The sequence below is a fragment of the Seriola lalandi genome, unplaced genomic scaffold, assembly GCF_002814215.2.
Source record: "Seriola lalandi dorsalis isolate HSWRI2012SDOR001 ecotype SW California unplaced genomic scaffold, Sedor1 jcf7180002054043, whole genome shotgun sequence".
NCBI lineage: Eukaryota > Metazoa > Chordata > Actinopteri > Carangiformes > Carangidae > Seriola > Seriola lalandi.
The window spans coordinates 27,184-53,875 of NW_019524596.1; the positions used below are offsets into that span (position 1 = coordinate 27,184).

The 26,692-nt window shown below is 39.8% G+C and overlaps 1 protein-coding gene across 5 annotated transcripts; it reads right to left on the minus strand.

Moving 5' to 3' along the window:
* Nucleotides 1-122: 122 nt before the first annotated feature.
* Nucleotides 123-24,891, minus strand: tcf3a (transcription factor 3a). 5 transcript variants are annotated; one of them, XM_023402901.2, is made up of 20 exons: nt 24,485-24,891; nt 20,706-20,802; nt 20,313-20,385; nt 14,218-14,291; nt 13,160-13,235; nt 12,479-12,519; nt 12,152-12,287; nt 11,682-11,731; nt 10,199-10,298; nt 9,696-9,832; nt 9,384-9,534; nt 9,174-9,232; nt 8,986-9,064; nt 7,374-7,450; nt 7,062-7,235; nt 6,790-6,901; nt 6,513-6,645; nt 3,499-3,734; nt 2,976-3,122; nt 123-2,842 (listed from the first exon to the last, which is right to left on the minus strand). In XM_023402901.2, the coding sequence occupies exons 2-19, from the start codon at nt 20,757-20,759 to the stop codon at nt 2,983-2,985; spliced, it is 1,902 nt and encodes a 633-aa protein (XP_023258669.1). In that variant the 5' UTR covers nt 20,760-20,802; nt 24,485-24,891; the 3' UTR covers nt 123-2,842; nt 2,976-2,982. The 5 variants fall into 5 exon arrangements, with proteins under 5 accessions (XP_023258669.1, XP_023258670.1, XP_087029212.1 ...); XM_023402902.2 differs by lacking the exon at nt 3,499-3,734 and adding an exon at nt 5,284-5,522 and having other exon boundaries at nt 7,062-7,232; nt 24,485-24,890; XM_087173086.1 differs by lacking the exon at nt 3,499-3,734 and adding an exon at nt 5,284-5,522 and having other exon boundaries at nt 13,199-13,235; nt 24,485-24,889.
* Nucleotides 24,892-26,692: the final 1,801 nt, after the last annotated feature.

The following is a 26,692-nucleotide window of genomic DNA, read 5'->3' on the forward strand; positions in this document are numbered from 1 at the left end:
TTTTCACCAATAGAATATCAAGTAGATCACCTCAATCATGGTTCACTTACCTTGCATTGTAGAAAGGAAACTTCAATTAAGTGATTTTGATTTATGGAAAAAGTCATTGGAAAAAGGTGGGCTTTGTTATTAAAAATGGCACATTTATTGCTACATTACTGTTATAGACACAACAGTTCTCGTTATCTACTTTATATATAAAAAATAGGAAACTGGAGGCACTTTGAGGACATAGCCTACATAGATGTTGTCCCCAAACATGAGTTAAAACAGAGAGATCTGCAGCAGGTCATCTGTTGTGGAGGACAGAAAGGGTTTGATAACAGCTGCATGTTTTGATACTTGGATATTGTAAACATACATTTCTTTCATGTAAAGAAATAAAAGCACAAGCCTTCAGTAGCGATCTTCCATATCACAACACTATGTTTCCCTGTGGAAAGGCTAGAGTAACTGACAAAGAAAATAATGTTTGGGGCTAGTCCATGGGGCAAGATTTATGAGGAAATGACAGGCAGAGGTAAACCAAATACTGTTACCTATCAGTATCAGCTTATAGTGATAAAGCTGATAAGGACATATTATACAGCTGTACATACATATCAATGCACATGCCAGTAGGACAAAATTATATTCAACAGAATCAGTACATAAAAGATGAGGAATTTTAAGCACAGTTTTTCAGTGTCAAAGTTGTAGACCAGGTTATTAGTCGAATTACATCTAATGACAGACACTGAGGCAGTCAGTGTCAATGAGTGTAATTCTTCATTTAGATGTTCTGAGACACTGTCAGATGTTACTGAAGTATATATGCTTTTATACATCTATAGTATAAAAAAGGTACAACCTATAAATCCATAAATGTAACATAATCCACCATGTAGCAGAGAAGAATGCAGGCACTGGTGAGTAACCATTATCAAAACTCCCAAAGTCAGGAAAATGACTAAGGCCACCCTTTTTGATTCATTTTATGCTTCATACCATAATGAAACATTGACTTATGTTGCAGATTGTGCAGACCGTCCCTTCTACCCCTTCTTCAAACTAAGCAACAAGCTCATCACAGAGCTGGACATCAAGGAGAGGAGAGGGGGGTGTGCTGAAGAAAAAAAATTGTGTTTCATTCAAAGAAAAACTGTCGCAAACACCAGAACAATTCAATTACAACCTGCCTGACAGGTTTGTGTTCAAACAGGTTTTTTTTTGTTTGTTTGTTTTTTTAAAAGAGCAATATCACAACATGTGATGTTACAGCCAGATCATTTTGTCATTTCTAACATTTTCTAAGCACCTGGCACAAAAGAAAACACCTCAGTTTGTTCCTGGAATCTAAATTGAGAGTCGTCTTACATTTAATTGATGTAAACAAAAAAGAAAGCATTCCAAATGATAGAACAAAACTCATACAACTATCTTACAAAGTAAAAAATAAACTAAAAAAAACAACATTAGATCAATTCTACAAAAGGAAGATCCATACAACAGGCTTTGCAATTGTTCAAAAGGGGAAAAAAATAAACAAACAAAACCCCAAATGCTCAACACAGAGCAACAACCAAAACAAGTCAGTCAGTGAAGGTAGCAGTAAAACTTATGACTCCTTCAATACTCAGTTATTTCTGCCTTCTAGCAAAATGTTATTGACCACAATAGAAGTTGCTCTGAGACTTACTTTAAGTAAGTTCACCATGTTGTAACAGTGTCTTTATGTATGATTTGATGTGGTCAGACTGTGACCACACGACATTGGCTGTGTTAGTCAGAGGGTCCATGCCGACCACATGGCTGAGACTGACGCTGAGTGACTGACTTCATGATGGCTTAAGATGTGAGGACGACACCTGTATGCTTCCAACGGCAGCCTCACAGAGGGAAGGTTGGGATGTCCATGTGCACATTTGATTCAACACCACTGTGGATCCTGCATTTGTAAAGTCTTTGTTTGTGTTTGTGTCGGTGGTGGCTCTCTCTCCGGCAGTCTTTCCATTCCACTTGCATGGCAGTGACAATAACACATGTACAGGACTTACTTAAAGAGATAATAACCAGGGATCCGAGTTTAAAAAGAAACAAACATTTCCCACCACATGTGTGAGTCACTGACTACGGCACCTTTTCAGCCAAAGGAAGAAATCAAAAAAAAAAACACAGCCAGAATTACCAGCATATCAAGAAGAGGAGTCAGCTCTCTGATTGCCCAGTCAGTGGCTTCTTCAAACCTACTTTTGTTATTCAGTCATCACATTTGAGGATGGCAATGATAACAGTTTTTGTCCTAACCAAACACTATGCATTAGGCCTGTTTTAGGCACATTTTCAAAAAGATATTTGTTCAGTCATAACATATAAACTCAGGTGTCCGTCTTTGCTTCTGCAGAATGTAAGACCTTCTTTTCAGATGGGAATGCCAATAATTATCCAACGATACAAATCCTAACTCTGCTCACATGAGCAATTGATCCAAAAGTTTTAATTGATCCACATGGGTTTTGCTCCCAACATGTAAAGCGATTTTTCAAAATGTCTTACAAAAACATGATCACAAGAGCATCTTTGTGTCCAATTTCCACTGTCCCCAAGCCAGTGTCCTCGGTTCAAAGTATTGTCATGTAAAGAGTAATTTTTTCTTTTTTCTCTTTCTGTATGAGTGTGCTTCTTCGATAGGAATGTGGCCACCTGCTTTGTCAGTAATGAGGCGTGCGTGTGTGTGTGTGTGTGTGTGTGTGTGTGTGTGTGTGTGTGTGTGTGCTTTCCAAAGGTTGACAAACACACACTGAGATGCATGACAACAATAGATTAAGGCCACGTGTTCTAAGGGCTGTACAATCAAGAGAAACTGGAAGAGAAAGAAAAAAGAAATGAATATATTTCCACAAAATGAACTTAAAACAAGCAACAGATATATGTATTTTTCATTGTGTTATCTTGCAGACATGACAAACCCCACTGTAGAGATTCTAAATACTGACCTGAGAATTACATATGGCTAACAGGGTTGTGTCCATCTCCTCCTAAACCAGGGTGACCGCCACCAAGCTGCATTTGCGGATCCACACTCGACACTTTTTCCTCCTCCCTCCTCTTGAGGCAGGCAGCCTTTGGGTTCAAATTACGCTCTTTGAAAAAATGACATATACGCTGATTAAAAACACCAGCAAGGAAACATTTGAGTTTATCTCATACAACAGGGCAAAAATAAGACAGAGGGAAATAGAAAAGGAGGAAAAGCAAGACAGGAAAATTAGAAGTAGGATGAGACTGCAGGATTTTTGGCTGGACAGCAGGGATATACCTCCTCCAATATTCTCCCTTTCACCTCCTTTCTTCATTTTGCAATGTGATACAGGCAAATAGCAAAGAGAAATTCAAAGTAGATGTTACCCAGTAGGTGGGAAAACCTTAAAGGTGAATGACTGACAGCTTCTGTCCAGCTATGATAATAGATGGTTGGTTGTCTATGTGGATCAGATCTTCCTGTATTGGCTGACCTACCTCGCACCTGCTTCTCCAGGCCCAGGATGACCTGGACAGCCTGTTGCAGGATGACAAGCTTGGTCTGGGCCTTGTCGCTCTGCAGGTGGACCTGACACATCCTGCCCAGCTCTCTGAAGGCTTCGTTAATGTCGCGAACACGCACCCTCTCCCTAGCGTTGTTAGCTAGGCGGCGCTCACGCTCCCTCTGCTCCTTCTCCTCAGCAGTCAGGTTCTCATCAGTCACCGAGACAATGCTGCAGCCGGAAGGAGAAGGGAGGAGGGGGGTTGGAGGGGCTGGTTAACAAACCCAGATCACAACCCTTGCTGAACCTAGGCTAGACGTTCTCATTAAAACGTCTAGCCTCTCATTAAGATTATACTAACTAATTAAAGTTACGCTGGTTAAAACCTACAGTATATTGCTATGTTTAACAGTGTTTTTCCTCCTCAGAATTGTTCTGTTGTTGAGAAATATTTTAAGTATGATGCTAACTTCAAGGTCTTAGGCCGAGATGAAACCAGTGAGACTGCAAAAGATGATCCCAGTGGAATGGGGCTTTGTTGCAGGAGAGTGAACGGACGGGTGAAAATTGAAAAAATAGATCTACAGTATGAAAATGATGAATAATACATCTTTATAAAAATTAACTGACGTATTCTCAATCAGTCAAACTGTAAATGTTGGGGCTTGAGCTGGCTCGACACTATATGATTTCAAGCCACAGATATACTGAGTGACCAGATCTAAAAAATCTGTCCTGAGGTCTAACCAACCAACACAGATTTTTTTTCCTTTTTGGTCATTGGGGTCCAGGATGGAAGTTGAGGGGATATGGTGACTGTCCAGCAGCATGAGAGAAGTTACGAGGAGGGAGAGAGAAAGGGAGAGAGAGGAAGCAGCACCCTCTGCCAAGTGCAGCATATAGAAAGAGCACAGAGATAAAGCCAAGGGGAGAGACTGAAGGCATCATGTTAAATACATCAGCAGTAGGATGTATTTATCTGAATGTGAGGAAGAGTGCGTCACTGTTGCCATCTGTAAAAGGAGAATGACAGGGTACAGGGGAGTGGATGGAGAAATGTAAAGGTTTGTAAACAAAAAATAAAAGGGTTAATGCTTAAGGCTGGGACATGCAGCACAGAGACACTGCAACAAAGCTGAAGACCGGTTAACACACATGACAACAGACAGCGCTGCTTTCATGCGGTAACATACACTATGGGTCAAAGGTTGAAAAAAAAAAAACATCATAATGCTGAAATGACTTATTTGAAATTAAAATTACTTCATAGTTAATAAGAGCATAATGAGGCAGCAGTGGAAAAAGCAAATGAATTAACAAAAAGATGTTAATCCAGTCAAAGGGTACGACAGACAGACATGTAAGCATTTTCACAGTGGAGACGAGCGGCCAGTTGAAAGACAGGGCAACACAAAGCACATCAGAACAAAACAGCAGTCCTGTATATGTTACCAGAGGACGAAAACCATAGAAGATGAGCTTGAGAATGGGCATGTCTTAAAAACAGTCACACAGCTTCATTTCTTTATCCCATGTCACTCTTTGATCATTTTTTAGGATTGATAGCAAAAAGTGTAATGCTTGATTTCTACAGATATAAAACGGCAGAATTTGTCGACCAGTATAGGCAAGGTAAAAATCAACTACCGCAAGTAGTTTAAAAAAGACTTTAAATGACTAGCAGAACTTGTCATGAGCTCAGAAGTGAAGCTGTGCTGAAGTTTTCATTTGTAAAAAGGCACTTCCCCTCCTCTTCCTTCCTCCCTGGACACCCACTGACCTCGAACTTGCTGCTCCAGGTTGATTATAACGTTAACGGCCTGTTGCAGTATGATCAATTTGGTCTGCGGTTTCTCATTGCTCATATGGAGCTGACACATGCGGCCCAGCTCCTTAAAAGCCTCGTTGATGTCCCGCACACGTAGCCGCTCGCGGGCGTTGTTTGCCAACCTCCGCACTTTCTCCCGCTCAGCCTTAATTTCCACTGGCAGATCTTCATCGTCATCATCATCATCCAGACTAGTGAAGAGCCAATGGCAGATGAGGAGGGAAGGAAACAATAGTTTGGGTACAGTTCACTGAAAATTACTTCCCAATTTTGGTTAGCAATAACTTTTCCTAATAATGTCAACACCTCATCAAAAAATCTAGAGTATCTTCATCACAATTATAAACACTGCTAAATATTTGGGTTTGGCCATAACAATTAATTAAAAAAAGAGTTGGTCGTTTTGTTCATTTGTCTTTGTCCTTATGGACTCAGGTAATTTGGTTATGTGGTTTCCTCTTTAATTCTCAATGTTCACTTTTAAGAGTAAAAGACAGATATCCAACTTGACCCTTCTTAACAGTTCAGTTTTTAAAAAGCTGATTTAGAAATTTAATAAATGCATATATTGGAATACAACTTTGGAATTACGCTTGGTTATATGAGTCAAGCTTTTGAAGCTCCAACAGTAATTTACTGAGTGAGAGGAACTTGGAGTAAGTATTTAAAACATCCATTTTTTTTTTTTTCAAACACTTAAAGAAAAGAGACACGTCTAAGGGAAGGTGGAACAGTAGGAATGTGACTGGTTCAGTATAAATCTTTAAAATCACAATAACACTTATGAGCAAAATAATCTTAACATGACAAATCTAATGCTAGAGTGCCACTACTGTTGAAATGTTTTTATATCAGTTTAGTCTCTGTGACCTACAGTAACATGTGACTGCCAAGTTTTTGGTTTCTTTAATAAAGCCAATGGAATTTCTTATCGACAACAAATGTGTATGTGTGTCTTATATGAGTGTTTAAAGTCTTGCTCAACTCAATATGTTGATGGGGTAAAAATATTGTAAAAATAAAAAAATGTTTTATAATTGATCAGTCTCTCCAGTGTAGCCTTCCCAAAAATGATGTCCTTAACAGACTAGTGCCTGTAAGTCTATTGTTGAAATGAATAAAAACTTAATTATATGCCATGACATCGAGTATAAACGTTATAGGAAAAGAAATGTAGACACCTTGTTCGAAGGTGGGCCTTCATGTCTTTTCTCTCATCGTCTGACTTGTCAGTAATGGAGCAGTTCTCATCATCCTCCTTATCCTCTTGTTTGATATCTGCACCACTGGATCGACGTAGGCTGCCGGGCAAGCCTGCACACAGAGTACGAAGGTATTGAGCTCTGATATTTAGAAAGTCACATACACGTGTTATTTAACAGTCCAATAATGGGAAAGTCTTTCCCCACATACTGACATAAAAAATAAAACATAGGAGTAGAGAAAAACAAGTCTCACCGTTAAAACCTTCAGGATGAGAGCCTGACTGGACAGATTGGGGGCCGTGGTGACTATGCAAAAGTCCTCCACTAGAGGGCAGACCAGCAGAGTCCTCATGGTGACTGGACAGCTTAAAGAAAGCAATGAAACATTTTTTCAATTACCTTGTTGAAGATTGAACAACAAAATAGTGATACCCGGCTCACTCTGCGCCTATTTTAATTTAAAGTTTCTAACGTCATTCAGTCATTTGTGGATAGATTTCCCCTGCTACTATTCATTCATCTCACCAGTCCAGGCAGACGACTGGCCAGTCCAAGTGCTGAACTGGTGAAGCCTGGAGGTAGCCCTAAGCCTGATGCGAGCAGGCTGTGCATTTCAGCCAGCCCTGGACCTCCTTGCCCACTGGCATGACGCTGAAGAACATTAATGGCTTCATCCAGACGGTCCTCCATTTTACTCTGCTGCAAAGAATGAAAAACAATGAACAATAAGAAAGCAGAAGGTGATGCAGCATCCTGTATTAATCTCTGTAACATACTTGAACAAAATTTTGCTGCATCTCTAAGACAGAAAAGAAAAACAAAGGCATATCAACTCACCATGGACTGAATGCCACCCTCAAAGTTGGGTGACGGCGTGGCCTGGCCAGAGGACCGAGTCCACTGGGATCCTGACCCTGGAGAAAAAGAAGAGGATCACAAGGTTTATTTAGTCACACTCATTTCCTCTATCAGTTTAGCTTCTAGTATCTAAACTAACATTTTAAGAGAAGCAGTACTTCACTTTCAGCTGATTATTTCTATCGATACAAATATATCCAAACAGATATTCAATTTTTTACCTGAGACCTGAGTGCTGTGGTCAGTCAGAGAGAAGCACTCCTGGAAATGCTCAGCTTTTCATGTCTAACTCACAAACACTACAGAGAATGCGACTGATGCACCTGCGGCTTCAGCTTGGGCTTCACTGTGCTGCACTTTTGTATTTTCTTGCTGATGTTGATAAAAAATTATATAAATTATGACGTGAATCTATTCTTTGATGCAATATAAGCCATTATTGTCTCATAGCACTGTGCTGATTATGTGATTAAAATTATGAACATAAAACATTCAATGAAAGAAATTGTAACTAATTGTACATTTTTTTAACATGTGAAACTAAAGTAATGAGGATATGAAACAAATACCAAAGATGAAGACATAGTAGATAAAAAAAAAAAAAAATGTAATTTGTGTTCTACACTTTGGCCAAAGTATGACTCAAATATGAGTCAAACCATTTCCCTATTTCATATTTAAATAGGTTTCCTATCTATCATCTCTTCTCCCTCCAATCTTGTGCCAGCAGCAGTATTCGATGTTTGAAGTGTGTGATGAGCCAACTCATCGACTCTGTGCAGAGACAAATAGGGAAATGACCACACCCTCTTTTTATTTTCCCTTCCTCTCTCATAAGTTATATTTGGGTGGTGTGTGTGTGTGTGTGTGCGTAAAGAGCAAGTGAAGGTTAAGCTGTGGATGGGGGCACTTATAACAAGAGTTACACTTACAGCACGCACAGAGAAAAATACCAATGTCTATTTTCAAAATTGCTCCAAAATATGTAATAAATAATAATATATAATACCAACAAGTATCCTTTGAATCTATACAGGTTAAACATTTCTTACAAGTAACTTTCTACTAAATCACATGACCTTAATGTCCACATAGTCTTGCATGCCAAACTTATCGTTCTATGTTTGTTCAGTGCCAGCACATGAATAAGGTCTGACTGAACTCACTGACATGAGTGGGAAAAAATAATCTGGGTTATTTAAATTTTGTGAACCAATCAGATTTAATAAGAGTGGTCTTAAATTGCCGCAAGCTCATGTTTACAAGATAGCAGTCATACATATCTTATGTATTTTAACTACTACACTTCCCTGACAATACTGATACAGAGCATAATATAATTTTCACAAGAGAAAATATAGGTCCTTACAAAAATAAAGACTTTTAACATGTTTTACTTCCACTTTAACCCAATAGATGGAGCTACATTGTCACTATAAACCAGTCATAGTCAGGATGAAAACAATACATTTCTCAAAGATTTTATCATCCCCTTACACAACAGGAAAGACCCTGTGTTGAACAAACAAAACTACCAGAGCCAGCTGACCTTGAGGCCCTCAGGAAAAACTGACTGCAGCTACTCACTCACCTGATACAGCCTGAGGAGAGCCAGAGGGAGTAGACGGGGACGGAGGGAAGGCGTTACTGTTTGGGTCTGAAGGATAGATCTGGACACAGAGGTTTTTCTTTTTAATCTAATAAACACATATTTTATATACTACAGAAATATATAGATTATAGAACACTTAAAGTTTTGTGTTACTTATTACTACTTACAGATGCCAGGGCCTTTCCAATCTCATCACCTGAACTCCCAGGTACTGTTCCCCGATTGGCTTGATGGGGAGAAGGGGGGGGGCGCAATGCATTTAAATCAGAACCTATACTCAATAACAACTTAATTATGTGACAGTATAGCATGAAAACATTAAGAGCACCATGATTTTTTTTTTTTTTAAAGAAAAGAGCACACTTTAAAGGGTTTACCCATAATGGTGTCAGTTCCAGAGATGGGAGGTGTGTGGCTGGCAACTCCAAAGCTGCTGGAGCCGGAGTGGAAGCCAGCAGGATGAGCCCCATTCACCTCACTGCCATGCAGGGGGTAGTTTTGTGGAGAGAGGGGCAGTGGCTGCCGTTTCTTGAAGGCAAACAACAATAATAATAACTTTATTTATATACCAATTTTCTTAGCAAAGTTACAAAGTGCTTCACAGAAAAATAAAAAGACTTTGCTTTGGTTTTATATTTTCATTATGTCTTCATAGAAAAACAAGTCCAAAGTGTGAGGGCAGAGCTCACCAGTCTGTCTTGGGGGTTGATGGCGGTGAAGGGACCATGCTGGTTCAGATGGGGGGAGTTGCCCAGCATGGAAGAAAAACCAGGCTGAACCATCGACCCGGCAGAGCCCCATGGATCGGAGGGCGGGTGGAGGCCTTCTGTCAGGGGGCATCCAGTGGAGGACGGGGGAGGGAGAAGGGCAAGGGATAACCAGCCACAGGAGATGAAAAGACAATGAAGGACACATATGAGACATGTCACATTACTGTGATGACTTCATTCAACTGTGATGCACCATTCATCACTCAGGCACCACAGGGTGTTCACTGCCATACAGCTACAGCTCCTACAGTAGGTTCATGTGGACTATTTTCACAACCATTCTGAACAACAGAAAGAAAAAGCAGTGAGTCATTAATATCTATGTACGTGTGTAGTACATATATCCACATTTAACAAAAGTGTCTCTCAACCCAACACAATGAACAAGTGAAGGTTAGTGGGCAAATCTTGTTTCAACTGACCTTGCATGTAGAATGGTGGTGGGTAGACGCTTCCTGCCTTGGAGGCCGGGTAGCCAGCATTGTCCCTGTTAAAATCCTCTCCTGAGGCTGATGCATAAACCTACAGAAAATACACAGAAATACAGAGAACCTTTTCGGCTCAGTGCTTTAAAACCTAGTAAAAAATCACTACATTACTATAAACAAACTGAAATGTGTATATAACTATAAAACTAAGTATGTATATATGGCATTTTTCTTTTGAGATAACCTTAAGAAAGTTTCATAGGACCTTCCCTGTGCTTAGCTAGGTGGATGGTGGTGGTGAACATAAATTAATTTTCCAGTAGTACTAGTATCTGGACCTGTCCGAGTAAAGAAATAAGAAAAAAAAAAAAGATTTATGCATTAAATAAATGATCAAGCACAGCTCTTAAAAGTATGTGTTCCTTCCGAGGAAATCTATTTTTTTATCTACTTTTACTATCTGGTTACTACTTAATTCAATAAACAGACTTCTGCAACATTTCTGCAGACTGGAGCTCTGAGCACAAAGTATTGAATGTTCAGTGTCAGTGATTTTATTGGGTCCTGTCTACCATTTAGTGGGGCTTTTATGTACTATCCTGTTAAATAAAAACATGCTGAGAATGGTTTACAGATACATAATTCAATCTTTTGTAACACAGTGAGATCTGACCATATAATGGGAGCTGCAGTTGGATTTCATGAATGTCATAAGTATAAAGGCGCCAATGTTCTGAACAACCATGCTTCTCAATCAGGACCATTCTAGACGAAAATCAAGCATCAAACTGTGTTTGAAAAACTCAAATCCAAATGGACTGAAGTTGTCTTCTGTAATTTGATTAAACAGAGAGAAAAAGGAGAGGAAAAAGAGGGGAGAGGAGAAGAGGGAACGGAGAGATGCACTCCTAATTACTGAACCATCTGCCGAATCCTGGAAGGCAGCCAACTCCACTGGCAGCTGGGATAGAGGGATGGGGGAGGGAGAGAGAAAGGGGAGGGCTGTTGTTCGTGGTGGTGAAAGGGGGGGGGCAGAGAAGAGGAGGAAATAGGGTGCCGAGAGAGCGAAAGTGGGAGCGAAAAAATGAGGTGGAGTAAGAACCATCTAACCCCGGTATGAATTCCCTCCAGTGATCTAACGAGTATACTTGGCTGAGGGGAAGAAATGTGGCCATAAAGTAAAGGGCCTACAAACATAACACACTATAAATACATGCTGCAAATGAGTGACTGGGTGAATGAGTGGCTTTCTTCCCCATTTTTTCCTTTTTTACACTGGTGGTACAGATACACAGCTGTAAGAGTTGGATGACCTGTACTGCAGCTATTCTACCGCTCTGAAAGCCAAGCGGAGGCTATAGATGCCAAATGGAATGTGAAAATGGGCGTAAAACATGAAAACACAGGCTCCCATGGACAGACTGCAAGAACCAAAATGTAGTTTAGGACTGCAGCATTTCTGGATGTTAATACTCACTGAGGAGGGCAGGCCAGGGGGCACCTTCCTGATCTTTTTTGGCTGTGGCTCTGAGGGGAGAGAGACAGAGTGAAATCACATAAACATACTTGTCCACACAAAGATCTTAACTTATTGCAGAAGTGAATATAAAACCTCCAGTGAAATGATTCATTAAAGCAGCCCCCTTCCTTCTGTAGTCCTGCTGAGGCAATTTATCCATCTGTCTTTGTGACTTCTCAGTAATGTCTAATCTAAAGGTATTCAAGACTGATAGCACTCGAAGACTTTCCTCATTGAGAACTCAGTGATTTCATTTTCTCTAACTAAGGAGAAGTGAAATTTCTCAGACACATTTTAAAAACCTCAGCAGGAGAAGTGACGATACACACCAACTTAAATTTAAATCAGAACTAAGAAAATCTGTGACAGCACATTTATCTCATGACTGCGTTCAACACTGTACTGGAAACAGTCCTTTACGTTCTTACCAATGGGGTCCTGTGAGGGTCTCCTGCGAGGGTTGCTCCCTTCATAGGAGGAATAAAACTGAGAGTTGGACTTCAGGCCAGATGGGGAGAGGGGATCAGGACTGGGCATGGGTATCTCACTGGGCATAAAGCCAGGCTAAAGATGGTGTAAAAGAAAGCACAAGCTGATGTAGTATAACAGGACAGGTAAACAGAAATTAATATAGAAGTGACTTAAGAGTGATATAAGAAAAGAAGACTGGCTGGGGGACATAATTTGTCAAAAACGAGCACGAGGACAGAAGGGATGATACTGTGGCAGAGCACCTGCCTTTCTGACTGATTTACCTGTGCTGCAAACGATGAGTACGGTCCTCGCTCAGCCTTCCCTGTTAGGGGAAAGGAATATAAAATCAGGTCATGTATGTGAAAATTCTGCTTTTATGTCAATATTAAATCACAATCTGGCAATTCCCTTCTCTGCATTTGGGTGCCTCCCATCTGCTGTGTGACGATATAGGCTGATGTGTGGTATTTATGTCTGTGCACCGCAAAACAACAACAAATTGGCCCATTATAAATGGTTCGGGGGCAATTGTGCCGAACCTCTGTCCCCTCCCCTGACAGTTAAACAGAGGAGAGCTATAGGCCACCATAGTCCCAGGGGAGAGCCTTGTTTGTGCATGGGTGCCCTTTACATTCCCCCTCCACCCCCTCCCGTACAGACCACACAAACAAACCCCTCCTCCACATCCTCCCTGATTACCCTGCTCCCTTCATCCATCGCCACCTAACCATAAATATGGTTTGCCCTTAAGTGGTACATTACTGTCTAACCTGTGAATGGCTACTGTCTCAAACAAACAACTCATTGTTTTGGCTCAGTCACACAGTCCTTTTATACAAATGTGTATGTTATTCGAAAAACTGCCCCCGAAATTCCCCAGTACTTTTAGGGTTTAAAAAAAGGAGATGTGAAATTTATGGTGTCTATGCTTCAACAGCTTCGCTCAATTTAAACCTTCTTACCACCTATCCCTGATCCAAATATGGGAGCAGATGCCATACCCTCTTGTTCACTGTAAAGGCCGTCTTCTCCATAACCCTGGGGGGAACACAGCAGAGGATTTAGGGATATAAAAATAAATGAAAGGAAATAAATAAATCCCAGTATTAATCCATTCACACCAAAGCAACTATATAAGAAAAGAGCCTGTAGTGTATTCATATGAATGGGTCAATTAAGATTATCCAGTTTTGCTTGGTCTGATACTGCTCTGATTTGGGATGACAAGGTCAATATGGGGTTCTTCAGCAGATACGGGGTCACTCTAATATCGCTAGTGAATTACTATTGAAATCTATACATCACAAATACCAAAATTCTTTCTTTTGCATTTGGGTTTGATACAAAAAAAAATGTTTTTTTTTTTGTGTAAAAGTATACATGGAAATCAGACTGACTGACAGTTCTGTCAGAATGGTTTTTATGTACATTTTCAAGTTGTGTATAAAATAACATAAAAATAGAGGGTAAAAAACAGTCAAAATGTCCCAAAAAAGTTTTCAAACTTGGCTGTGGTGGAAAAGTTGCTGTAACAATAAAAAAAAAACGTCACAAACTGAACAAGTGCACTAACAACACCCCCCAAGATTAATGAGAAACAGTGTGAGAATGTTTGTGGCAGAGTCGGTTCATAGGTTCTTCTGGTCTGGACAGTCTTAATATTATATTGTGTAATGCAACATTATTTTATTGTTCACTGTGAATATGTTTATGCTGATGTTGGTAGATAACATTTCCATATATGTGTAACACATCTGTGTAACACATTTCTGGTCAATCCCTAAAATCTGAGCATGGGGAGTGAAACTAAGGGTGTGGACCAGGTGACAAATTGGTATTTTCTGTATTAGTTGCCAAATGCAGGTTGAGCACTTCATCGTTCCACATCATACAACGTGTCTGTGTTTGAAATGGGTATAGATTACACAAGCCAGCCACACTTTTGCTGTGTTTCACTCAAGCTCAGTAGCGTGAAATCTACATGGCCAGTTTCAGTGTAGTAAGTGAAGAGAAACCGTACCCTTCCCTGGTTGAAAGATGGACTGTTCTGTTCCCCTGGTCCCCAGGGACTGGACCCACTCCTGTCATCTATACCTGGAAGACAAAGATGAAGCCTATTAAGCACTAAAAGGCAGACACTTTACTAACAGGGATTTCAGCTTTGGCTTTGGAAAACTAAGTTTAACTTCAGAGAACGATGACTTGCTTTGATACAGGTTTTTCAGGCTGCTCAAAGTAACCTCCATTAAAGAGCTTCACTTCACAGCTCACACAGAGACAGCACAGTGACAGCGCCGTCACATAACGTGGATATGAGCTGTAGGAAGTTTGAATAATTAACACCCAGTATGAAGCTCCCAGAATCATCGTCGACATTCTTCATTCTCCCACTCCACTGCTTTACATTTTCCATGACAACAGTCACTCATCGCCCATCTATTCTCTCACATTTGGCCTACACCTTCGCCTTAACACAGACGCAAGGTCTCAATCATACATGGCTGACACACGTTATCCCTGACCAGAGCACTACAGCTTTCAGAGAGGTGAATGTGTTTGAAAGGAGTGATTTTAAAGACTGGTGAAGCAGAAATTCCTGCCCGTCCCCTTTCTCTCAATCTCCTCTCGTACTGCTACACAGCATCTCTTGGGGAAAGCTGAAGCTTAATTGCGTACTGATTTGCATAATTGTGCATATTAATGAAGCTCAGCTCTATGAATATTCATATTTTTGTTTTGTTGTCTAATTAAAAAGCGGAGAGGGGAGTGGGGGTAGAGGCGGGCTAGAATCATGACAGGATCAGCAGTAGAACAGAGTGATGGGTCCACAGCGCTGAGAGCTGCTAGATTGCCGTGACAACTGTGATCTATACGCACGACACCAGCAGAATATGAGATGAAGGAGACAATGTCTTGTCCCCTCTCTATGGCTGACTGTCACTCTCCACGTCAATCAGAGATGATAAAGAAAACGAATGAACCATTCGTTTCCGCTGTAAGTCATCAGTACTCAAGAAAAGCTTCCAATTCGATTTTTTCTGTTTCTGACTGTATTAAACTTGTGGATTACAAGTAGGTTTTTAAACTTGTAAACTTACCAAACAGAAAAAGTTCATTGCATACTGCATATTTCACTGATTTTGTAATTACATTCTAACACTCTCAGCATTGAGTAATAAAATTTAACTTTACAGACGAGGAGGCCTTCTATTTTTGGGCGGACTCCAATGAAGTGGCCACATTTCACTGGCCACACACCTACATTATTCCCATGTTTTCAGAACCATGTAGCTTATTAAAACAGTCAAGCTAATTAGTGAGACATGAATGTGTGGTTTTTTTCCTCTTTATGAGAGCACTGATGTTGAAGGCACTAGAAAAAGCGAAGTGAACCATCACCATCCATTCCACAAATATCAGGGTATGTGCAGTGCTTACTCACCTCCACAACCATCATGTATGAGAATACCTTTCTCCAGGCAGGTGATGTAAGGTTAACAGGTGTAATGCATGGAATGGGAAACAAATTTCATGAAATCAGTGGTGTGGAGGAAATAATGGGAGCTTTAATGTAAAGTCCAACCTGAAGGAATGGTATTATAGGACAAATACTCAAGATACATGCGAGAGTGGACAAATGATGAACTAAATTAAAATATAATCAATTAAATTCATGTAAATGAAATCACATGCTCTTCCTTATCAACTGATCTTATGATAAGCATATGGACAAAAATTAATGGAAATTTGAGCCGGTTTCCAGATTTCTGCCAATAATACTGACAACTACTTAATTAAGTTCAACACTAAAAACCAGTAGCGAGAGTTTACAGGGGTTTTTATTTTTCTGGTCTCTGTATTGTGTGCTTTCATTAATGTGATACAATAATAATCAATTCCCCCTAAACACTCTATTGTGGTTTCAACTATATGAGTAAAACAATAGTAATAAAAAACATGCAAATACATATGCCTATAAACATAATACATCTGGGTCAGCTGGATATACGAATATATATTATAATGCAGGTTTACATGCCACCACAGTGCTGTTAGCAACTTTTAAGACCCATTTCATTGACTTCATTTAACTTAAAGGAGCCTAGAAAAATTAATCTAGCTGACCACACAGCAGCTGCACTGAAACAGGTAACTAATTGCAAAGTAATCATATGTATATAGCATACATGAAAATGACCTAGTTTAGTTGCTCCTGTCTAGAAATCTAGGCTTGCATACTTTTCTCCTCCAAATTTCAACATGCATGTTGTGTCATTTCAGGTGGCTAAATAAATACGAAAGTAGAACGTGCTTTTAACAACCAATATCTTCTTTACATCTATAACCACAAACCACAGCATGTAACCTTTGTTCAAGTATGAACACAAGGTTTTCATCAAAACTGGAATTGGATATACTTGTTTCACGTTCCACACTATCTCCAACAGGGTTTTGTTCATTCTGAGTAATTATGATGGACTAATTGTTGTTTTTCCGTTGAGGCTTTTTCAGTCCATAATGTGGTGCTTTTTATTTCATCATATTACTCCTTTGTCTTATTCACACCCATCATAGTTTTCATCTTTGTCTCCTTGAACTGTGCACAGTTGATACTTGAAGAGATACATCAGACACAGTGCTAATCTTTATCATATATAAACAACAATGGGCCTACACAGGCATGAAATTAACATTTTAAATGATAAAATGACAAAAAATTCTGTGTCTTTTTGTCATTCAGAAAAGCTGTAACACAAAAAAGTGAAAAAGTGTCAAAACCGTGAGAAAAACCATGAGTAGTGCAGTACTCAGACAGACTATCAGGAGTGGAAAGAGAAAAACATGAAGAAACGGTGACTAACATCAGACAAATTCTCCGGTGAACCCCAATGCACTTCTCCTCCCAGCATGCAACGCCCCTTTAAGCATGGCTGGTCTATAATTACACAGGAAGAAATGCTGGAAACAGACAGCCAGCCTGAGTCATAGGCTTCATGAGCAAAAACTCTGGCACATACATTGACCAAAGTTTCAGACATGTCTACGTTTTTACAGGAACATGGCCCCAGGCACCTAAAACTGAGTGTGCCATTTTGTCTACACACCTTCTTCCTTCCCTTGGCAAAGTGAGTCAGGCAGACACAAAGCATGATGTCAGACCAAATCTCAAGAGAGTGAATACTGTTAATGAAATACTGAACAATGTACAATAACACAGGCCTGGCTATTTTAACCTGTGAGTCATTGGAGACTTCTCAAACACAACACAGTGTGCCCTAACCCACTAATACAGCTAAGAGGACATTTGAATCTCTTTGTTCTGACACTGTGTGAAATTATATACACACATGGAGTTTAAACTGCAAATCTACTTGTAACTTTAACACCCTTTAGTTTCTGTAATTCACTAAGACATCTGTGTTTGAAAAATGGAACGTTTCATGCAAATTTGAAACTACTCCCCTTCTGCATTTCAGGCCATACCAAAGTTTAAAAATACATTTTAGGATTCTCGGTTTCCAGCGACCAAAAAATGAAAGTGCTCTGAAAATTACTTTAACTGACTAGCAAAAGGGACTGAACAGGCACATGAGACCAGAGCACAGATATTATCATCACTGAAACCTTTAGAAGGGAGGGTCCCCACAAGCTAAATCTCCACACACTCCAAACCTTAACCATACTGGGGGAAAAGCATCTAACTGATTCTACAAGGAAAACATGTGGCAGCTGCTCCACAACAAGCAGGAATACAGTTAGAAGTCAGATTCTTTGAAGCTGATCACAACTTGAAGTCACCAGACCAAACAAATATACATGGCCAACTTTCCAACATAGAGATAGACATACCTCGTGCACTGGGATGACTTTTTCTCTAAAATTGATTCCTTTAGCCACACATGCTACCAGTACTGCTCTGACCAATCTGACTATCTGAGGCAAACAGTGTGACCTTGTGCCAAATGGTAGTTTGGGAAATACACCTTCTTTCTGAGAGTGAAATGAAATGAAGATCTGAACACATACAGAAACATAAAAATGACAAAAAATGAGGTAGTAACGCACTATTTCTTGATGAGCAACAGTTTATCCATCTGTCCAACGCTTCTATGCATGGGTTGATGATACCAAACCTGGTAAGACTCCAGGAAGTCCTTGCAGTCGGCTGATGTTCACCGAAAAATAGTAACAGAAAGTAATTCCTCCTAAAGACATTTTACCTTTCTGTTTGTACCAATCAAATAAATGACCTGAACCTTATTAATCAGTAAGCTTTACAGGTGCCAGTAGGTGATTTTGAACTTTGGAAAGCCATTTCCTGCTGCCTCCAGTCTTGATGCTAAGCTAAGCTAAGCGTCATTAGTCTAACTACACTAGTCCTAAATAAGTGTATTTCCCAGATATGTTGAACTATTCCTTTAAAGTGACACTCTACCCAAAATATCAGCATGTCACTCATTCACCCTCTAAAAGCTTAAAAGGTGGTTGTTTCTAGTTTGTTCCGTCACAAAGAACAGCCACTGCAGTCAACTTGAAAATGTGGCAGTAACAACGAATTCAAATGGTGATGTGTTTTCACAGGAGGAGGAGAAGGTATCAACTGTCCAAAAGAAACTTTTCATACCACTCCTGCATCGTAATCAACTTCACCACAGCCATTTACTTTGTATGTTTCATCACTCATCCTTTTGCCAAAACTTGGATAAATACCCTGAAATACACTGAGAGGACAGGTGGATGGATGAAAAGTATTTCATGATGCAGGACTGCTGTAGACATTTCTAAGGACCTTGTTCAACTTTCTTTTCCAGCTAACAAGGGAGGGTGTTTGATACTCAAAGGAAAGCATTTGGGTCGAGTATAGTTTTACAGCAAAGGGACAATGCCATGAAGAGTCATTGGACTGATAACATCTATGTCTTCCTTTTGTAAGCCCACACCTTGCCTTGACAAAAGAACATGCAAGTGGCCCTCAAATGAATAGAAGGAACAGGACCCCCTATTCCCAACCCCTGCCAACACTTGCCTCGTCTTTCATCTTAATTAAATATCCTGTTTCATTTCTATTGCCAGCCAAAAAAGAGCTACTGCACTTCTACAGATGTGAGGGTGACAGAGAAAAGTTCATGTGGGGTAAGTGAATCTGCTATAGTAGGAACAGACGCAGACGTTTTTAAAAGCTAACACATTTTTGAATATGACAGCGATACAAAAGGGCCCAGAAACACCACAAAATGAAAAACACCAGAATAGAGTATGATCCTGAGTATCTCAGAGGCTGTTTGGTTATAGTAAGATGTATGCATGTCTTAAAACTGACTGTAAGGGCTGGGATGGTAAAGTTGTTGACGAGGAAGGATAACAGTGCTAGATGAAAATGAGTTATGCGGAGAAGAGGAGAAGTAGGGTGTGAGATTACAGGACAAGGGAATACACTTTTTTCACAGCGAGGAGATTAATTGAGTTGTTCCTATCACCCCTCTGCCTTGGTCCTTAAGAGATTGAATGGCAACAGCTGAGAAGGTAAGGGAAGGGACATCTGCAAGGCGAGGATGAGGAAGGGTAGAGGAGATGACGCTTAATTTAAATGGCATAAAATTAGCTGACAAACTTGTTTCCAATAATCTGTGATCTGAAACTAAATTCATGAAAAGAAGAAGAGAAAAGGAGCATTTTCCTTTTCCATTACCATTCAAAACACAAGCAGTGACTGATGGTGGGGTAGTGAGACTGGAAGAATCCCATCACGGACATGTCTTACTGTCAGGAGTTGTACTAGGGATCTTTACAAACTAATAAGGCCCCTATCAATAGCTTTAGGTGAGAGAAAAGAAGAGAAAAACTGTTTTTATTTTCTATCTAATAAAGTCTTACTGACATTTCTTTTTTGACCTGTCTTTTTAAATCAAGAGAATTTGTTCCTTAAAAATAAAACATTTATTTTATTGAAAACGCAACGAAATAGAAAAACCAGCAATACAAAGAAAAACAAAGAAATAGAAAGCCAGAAAGAACAAAAACAAAATGGATTGTTAGAAGATAGTTACTTAAGCCATATGAGTCACAGGGACAAGAAGAGTCTACAAAGTATTTTTGTTTGTTTTTTGGTCTTACCTGAACCCCCAAACTGACTGCTGGCGAGAGTAGTTGGCCGGTTCTTGCCATTTGAAACTGGAGGCTCGAACATCTGAAATGAGAGGAATGTAACCATAAACAAACCAGTGCAAGTCCGTCTAAGACTTTGCTGAGTTGTATCCTCTTCACTTGTGCAAAGGTTGTTTAGGTGGCATTTCAAACTATCCTAAAGTGGCTGATGTACGCGCTACAGTCCCTCAAACCCTGATCGACTGACCCATTCATGGATGCCTTGATATTCATTCACATTTCAACCTGCTTGACAACAAGACTTATCATGAAAGTTAAAGTAATTTGTCACTCTGTGAACATAGAATGAACTGTATAGGATGCATACTCGACAAATTCAAGCAATCTTCAGAGAGATCTTACCGCGCTAAAATCCAGCAAGTCGCTGAGCTCCTTGTCTGTTTCCACTGCAGCCATTCTCTGCTGCTGTTCACTTGGCCCTTTCAGTCTCAGCAAGCGACTACAAGCAGAGGTAAGGAGAATATGAGTATATTTTACCCATTTGTAAGATGGTTAACTATTCTGACCAGCAGAGATACACAGCATATGAGCTAGTTATTCCCAAAATCAAGTATCAGCCCATGTTTTGATACCTTGATTCAGATAATGTGACAACATTATAGGTTTGACTATTGGTGCGTTCTACAATATCTAATCAAAACAAAAGGAAGGTGATATAGTCTAACAACCAAAGACATAGAGCTTGAGATAAATTTACTGTTTATTCCACTCAGCGGGAAACTGTGTACAAAGGTTCCAGGACAATTTATCACTTAACTGTGAGGCAGCATTTAAAAAGGAAAGCTTTCTTTTTAATTTTACGAAAGAAGTCTTATTTTCATCATGTTGCTTGTCATCCCTATTGCTTCCAACATTTTACTCACCACCTAACTCACCTGCTGAGATATAAGGCAATAACAACACTGTCAGACACAGCTTTGCAACAACATCCACATGGGAAAACCACACAGGCAATCAGACTGTGGTTTTAAAGTCTGGTTTAACATGTTACCCAAACAACTGACTATATTATCTAAACTGCTTTCACTAGATATGAGGAGTAATGTTGAAATTACTACTCAGACTGTAAAGGCCCCAACGATTATGAAATTATTTGAGCTCAAACGTAACCTTCCATGTTTTATGTTAGTACATTTCAAGGCTTCTTTTTCACGTACAAATAAGTACTTTACATATTATAAAGTGGACACGTAAGTAAAATGCAATACCCAGAGTGATTAGAAAAATCTTCCTTTATGACCTGGTAATGTTATGATAAACACACACCCAGACAATATCTACCATATTTCACATCTCCGCACAGTGGATTATGATACAAATGGATGATGACTCAAAAGCATTCAGGTTGTTAAATACAATTGAGAAAAGAGTCAATTCAGGGAGATGTTGGGAAGATCAACACACTTCACATACCCTACAACTACAATCTGTCAGATTTGTATGGAGCGTTATGAAGGCTCAGGTAACCTTTCTATCAATGACACAGTTAAACATGAATAAATCACTAATGCCTCCATCGTAAGAGAGAATTAACATTCAAGTAGCACATCCTTGCCTGAGACCATCAGAGTACTGACCAAGTAATGAGAGTTTTCCTGGTAGGGCACATCTAACATGGGTGACCATGGTTCAGCCACAGGCCATACTGTGCTTGTTAGTCAGCCCCTGGGCTCAGGCTGCTTCCTCTACCTCACAAACCAACCTGCTCTGACAGCTCTTTTGAATAACTTACAGAGTAATAACATAGCATGCTGGACTCTAAAATAGGCAACATCCTGTAAGAGCAGCCAGTATCAAAGAAAATGCAGGCCATGTGTGTAAAACATTTAAATAACGATAACACAAGGAGGACAAACCAGCATAAACACTTTGCAATACAAAAGCACTGCAGTAAATACCAGATGGGGGAAATTGCAATGGTATGACTTTGTTTGTGGTCAGAGGTGTCAATCAAAGTCAGGGTTCATTTGCGAGGCTGTTTTTCAGTCTGTGTTATTGAAGGTCTACTTGTGGCCACTGTTATTCTTAGCTAATGCTGTTTTCCTGAGTTGCAATGTGCTCTCATGATTTTGGAGACATTTGCCTCGCCACTTCAAATAATATGATGTAGACCCTGTGCACCTCTGGATGTTGCTCTGAAATCTGTCTCTGGATGTTGTTTTTTCCTCCATATGTCTCCTAATTTTGGTACAAAGTAATTAATTTACTATGAGTACCAGCAATGTCATCAGAATTTCTGGTACTACTGCAAAGTTATGTAATGCTGGAAAAAAAAAACATTGAAAAAATGTAAACTTAAAGAAATATTTGATAAACAACACTAAGCTATAACCACAAAAAGACTGAATCAAATACAGTCAATCATCTAAAGCTGAGCATTGTGAGCCACTCCAATTGTACAATCTATTGGATTTTGGAATATTTCTGTTATTTTGTCCATTGTAAGTAATTAGTTCAGTGAAGGAAGGGAACAGAAAGCAGAAATAACAAACACCACAACAAGCACAAAGGATCTTAAAAAATGTGGGGAGTGTAGATTTCCCCTAGCCATGACCTCAAGTGCATTTGTGAGATGTTACTGAGATGATTTAACTACTACTCACTTGAATAACTCAGTATCATTTTCAGAGCATGACTGAAGATTTGCTTTTAGTCTAAAATAATACACTAGAAACAGAAGAAAACAATTACTTTCAGTTATCTGAGCTATTCATGGCAACTACAAAAGCATCACTCACACTTTAAAGTGTGGCCAATTTTCACACCAGTGTTTTCTACACACTGATAGGACTGCTGCTTTTACCAGTGATAGTCCTGAAAATATTGTGACTAATCTCACTACTCTGTTTATAATCCAAGTAAAACCATGACAAACACAACACCAAAACTCAACAACTTGTCTACAGGGATAACTCACAGAACAAAATAACAACTGTGTCCCATTCTGGTGGCATGAAAATGATGCTACCACTGGACTAATGGAAAAGCAATGTAAATAGTGGCAAAACGGCTAATGATAACACAGTTAACGAGCAAATGTTATTTAATAAGAACAATATTTTGACTCTACATAATCCAGTGATTTCTCAGTGAGCTGAGGTCAAAATGGGGGATAAGTGTTTCGCCCCTCCTAACAAATGGAAGTTGCATAGGCTTGTCTTGAGCACCCCCACCTTCGGCCTGCCCATGGAGAAAAGTTTTAAAGTACAAATGGCCACACAACATCTCAAAGCGAGCGTCAAACAAGGACACTGTCTGTTATCTAGAGCCTGTGTTTTCACGGCTGGTCGGTAGGTTAAAAACCTGCGGGACGTTTAAAAGGACCTTAAAAAAAACCTGTTGCCTGCCCTCACGTCGGGCAGGAGAATGAGACACCGATGAACACAAAGACTCGGGCACCAAAGTTTCAGTTGAGTGGTAAAAACACAACAAAATCGGTGTAAAATGTCACAATTTCTTTAAAGAATCCGTCCAACCGTATTTTAAACAGTGCAGGGTGGAGAAAATACGAGTTTAGCTGCTTTTTTGTTGTTTGTTTCAGTTTGGAAAAAAAAAATAAAACCCCAAAGTTACACTTTTAACACGGGTTTTATTAACCTTATACAATTGTGTGGTTTCAGCGTATTGTTAGTGACCTAGGCTGCGATAGTCAAACTCTAAAATCTTGATAACAGGTGGAAGATATTGCCAATTTAGCCACAGCCAGGACTGTTCAACAACAAACCAACAACGTCTGTCTACGTTAACGTTTCACGGCTAACGTCCAAGCATTTGTTTCTAGAAAAGCTACACAGCGCACTTGTGCTTCAGACAGCTAAATCCCGGAGGGAGCTAACTCAGTCTGGCAATATGCTAATGTTCTGTAACGTTATAGCCCATTGAAGTGAACAAAGAAGTCTTTTCCACCCCACACAAGCTGCTGGTACTCAGTAATAACACTGCAAGTTCGCTCAGGCCGAAAGGGACGAAAATCCAAGACCCCGCTTTTCCCGGCTGTGGCACTCAGCGCAACTTGAACGATGCGCTTAAAACTTGATTATTACTCCGGTAACAACGTGACAGACAACTTCTGTTTGACATGCATATCTTTGCAATGAATGTGTATTCATCCCAACATTTACCTGGATTCAGTAATGTGGCATCCAACAGGGAGAAATGAACGGCTGGAGTAGAGAGAAAAACAAAGTTAGGGATAGGATCCTTCCCCCCGTGGTCCGGACTGTGGGCTTGATGAAGATGAGGAAAGGCAATATGAACCACTCCTCCGCCGCCTCGTCTCGTTGCTGTCTTCGTCACGAAACTGAAAACACGTCTCCGACACGAACCATAACTCATGTGTTAGTCCGTTTCCTTATTGTTAGAGAAATTGTAACCATTTCATTTCCCAAGTAGACATTTTAACAACCTCCACATTGTCAGTTTCAAGTATCACTCCGCAGCACAGCCCACGGGAGGACATGGACGCTTAAAACATCAGCGGTGTCCAATTTCAACTAAAACGAAGTAAACAAACGAGGCAGGTTTCGACAGTATTTGCATTGAAGCAGTGATTGTGTTAAATACTTCGAAATGTCACTGTTTGGTGCCTGCGAACGAAACACCAGGACGACCCGAGTATCAATTCGCGGGGATCTATGTCGTGTGGCGGATGAGGACAGCGGAAAGCCTAACAGACCAGACCAGTAGAAGATGGAATGATAATATCAGAGGGAGGACCAATTGGATACGACGAACATTTGATTGGCAAGCGGGACGTCCAAATATGTTTCAACATCATCCTTTAGGGCAGTCTCATTTTGCCTGCGGGTTGTTGCGTTTTAATTCTGTTCGCAAACAGTGCCTGAGCCACAAATGTTCATCATATGTATGAGATGGGAGTTCACCATGCTTCGTTATGTGAAACGTGGGTAAGATTGTAAGAAAGTTTAAGTGCGTCATAATTGACTATAAAGTTTAAATTCATGGCCAAAGACGCCTAATTATGGGGTGACCTTGCTATTACTGCATTAAAAAAAATATTGCCATAAAAAGTTACACTCATCACAATAGCCGATGCAAATTATAATATGAGTACTCATGCAATATTAAATATCATAACGTATTAACAATGACATTTTTGGGAGACAACACATAGTTTGACATTGTTATGAAAACATCCCTAAGAAATTATGATACTAATAAGTGTCCTACATGTATAATAATGTTTGCAGACTTGTAGTTATTAAATGTCATCTTGTATTCACAAATCCCTTTTTGTCCAGTAGTTTTACTTGAGGCCGTTGTTTAAGGAGAAAAAAAAGGTATTTACAAAATGTTAATGAATACATCCCTGAAAAATATTTATAGCCATCACAGTTGCCTACATGTATGATAATATTTACATATTCTTCTTCATATATTTGTCCAATAATTTTAGTTTAGTGTTTGGAGAGGAGGGGAAACCACCTGCAATTAGAAAAGCTCTCACATGTTGAGTAGAAAAAAGTAATTCTACAGCCACTTCCTTTTCTCACACAGGAATCAAAAGCCTGAGTTTACAGCATGAGCCAGCATCATTGAGAAGGCCTGGTTGCTGTTTTTCTTGAGTTTTTCATTGGTGGTTATGTAAACAGGGCTGCAGTTAATGTCAGTGTTTGTTTTGAGACTTTCTAGAGAAAACCTCAACTGGTTTGAGGGGAAACAACCTAAATAACATCTGTGCTGGCCTTTACGAGAAAACTCAGCCATCCACTTTGTGGTTCACAACACACACACATGCTCAGCATGCATTGCACACATGCAAGTCACACCTGTATGCCATTAACAATGGGACTAAGATGTTTTAGAACTAAATAAATATAAGAAAACCGAGTGGCACAGAATATTCAGCTACAGAAACAGACAATGCATGCTTTGCATTGTTAAATACAGCTGGAGTTATATGAGTAAGGCTACGAGGGTGCAGCTCATCTCTACATATTTTTGCAACGGGGTAAGGAGCATTGAGTCAGTGTGAGCACATCAACCTCATTATGACAAAACTGGTCTCATGTCACAGATTCACTTGTGAAGCTCCTACAGTACACCTGGGGAAAGCTGGCACATGTATATGCCATGGAAGTGATCATATCGCAGCTCTACACAAAACATCAAACAATGTTTGGTTTTTTTGCCTTTTAAAAAGTAGGACGAACGGCATGGAGGCAAAACAACATCAAGGTTGAACGGTAAGGCGCAAGACTCAAAAAAGCTATATTTAGAGTGGAACTCCATTTTCTTAACCCCAAAGTGTGTACCCTCTTCTCCACCCACTCTTTCCTGGGCTCTTTCTTCTTAGACAAGAACTATAG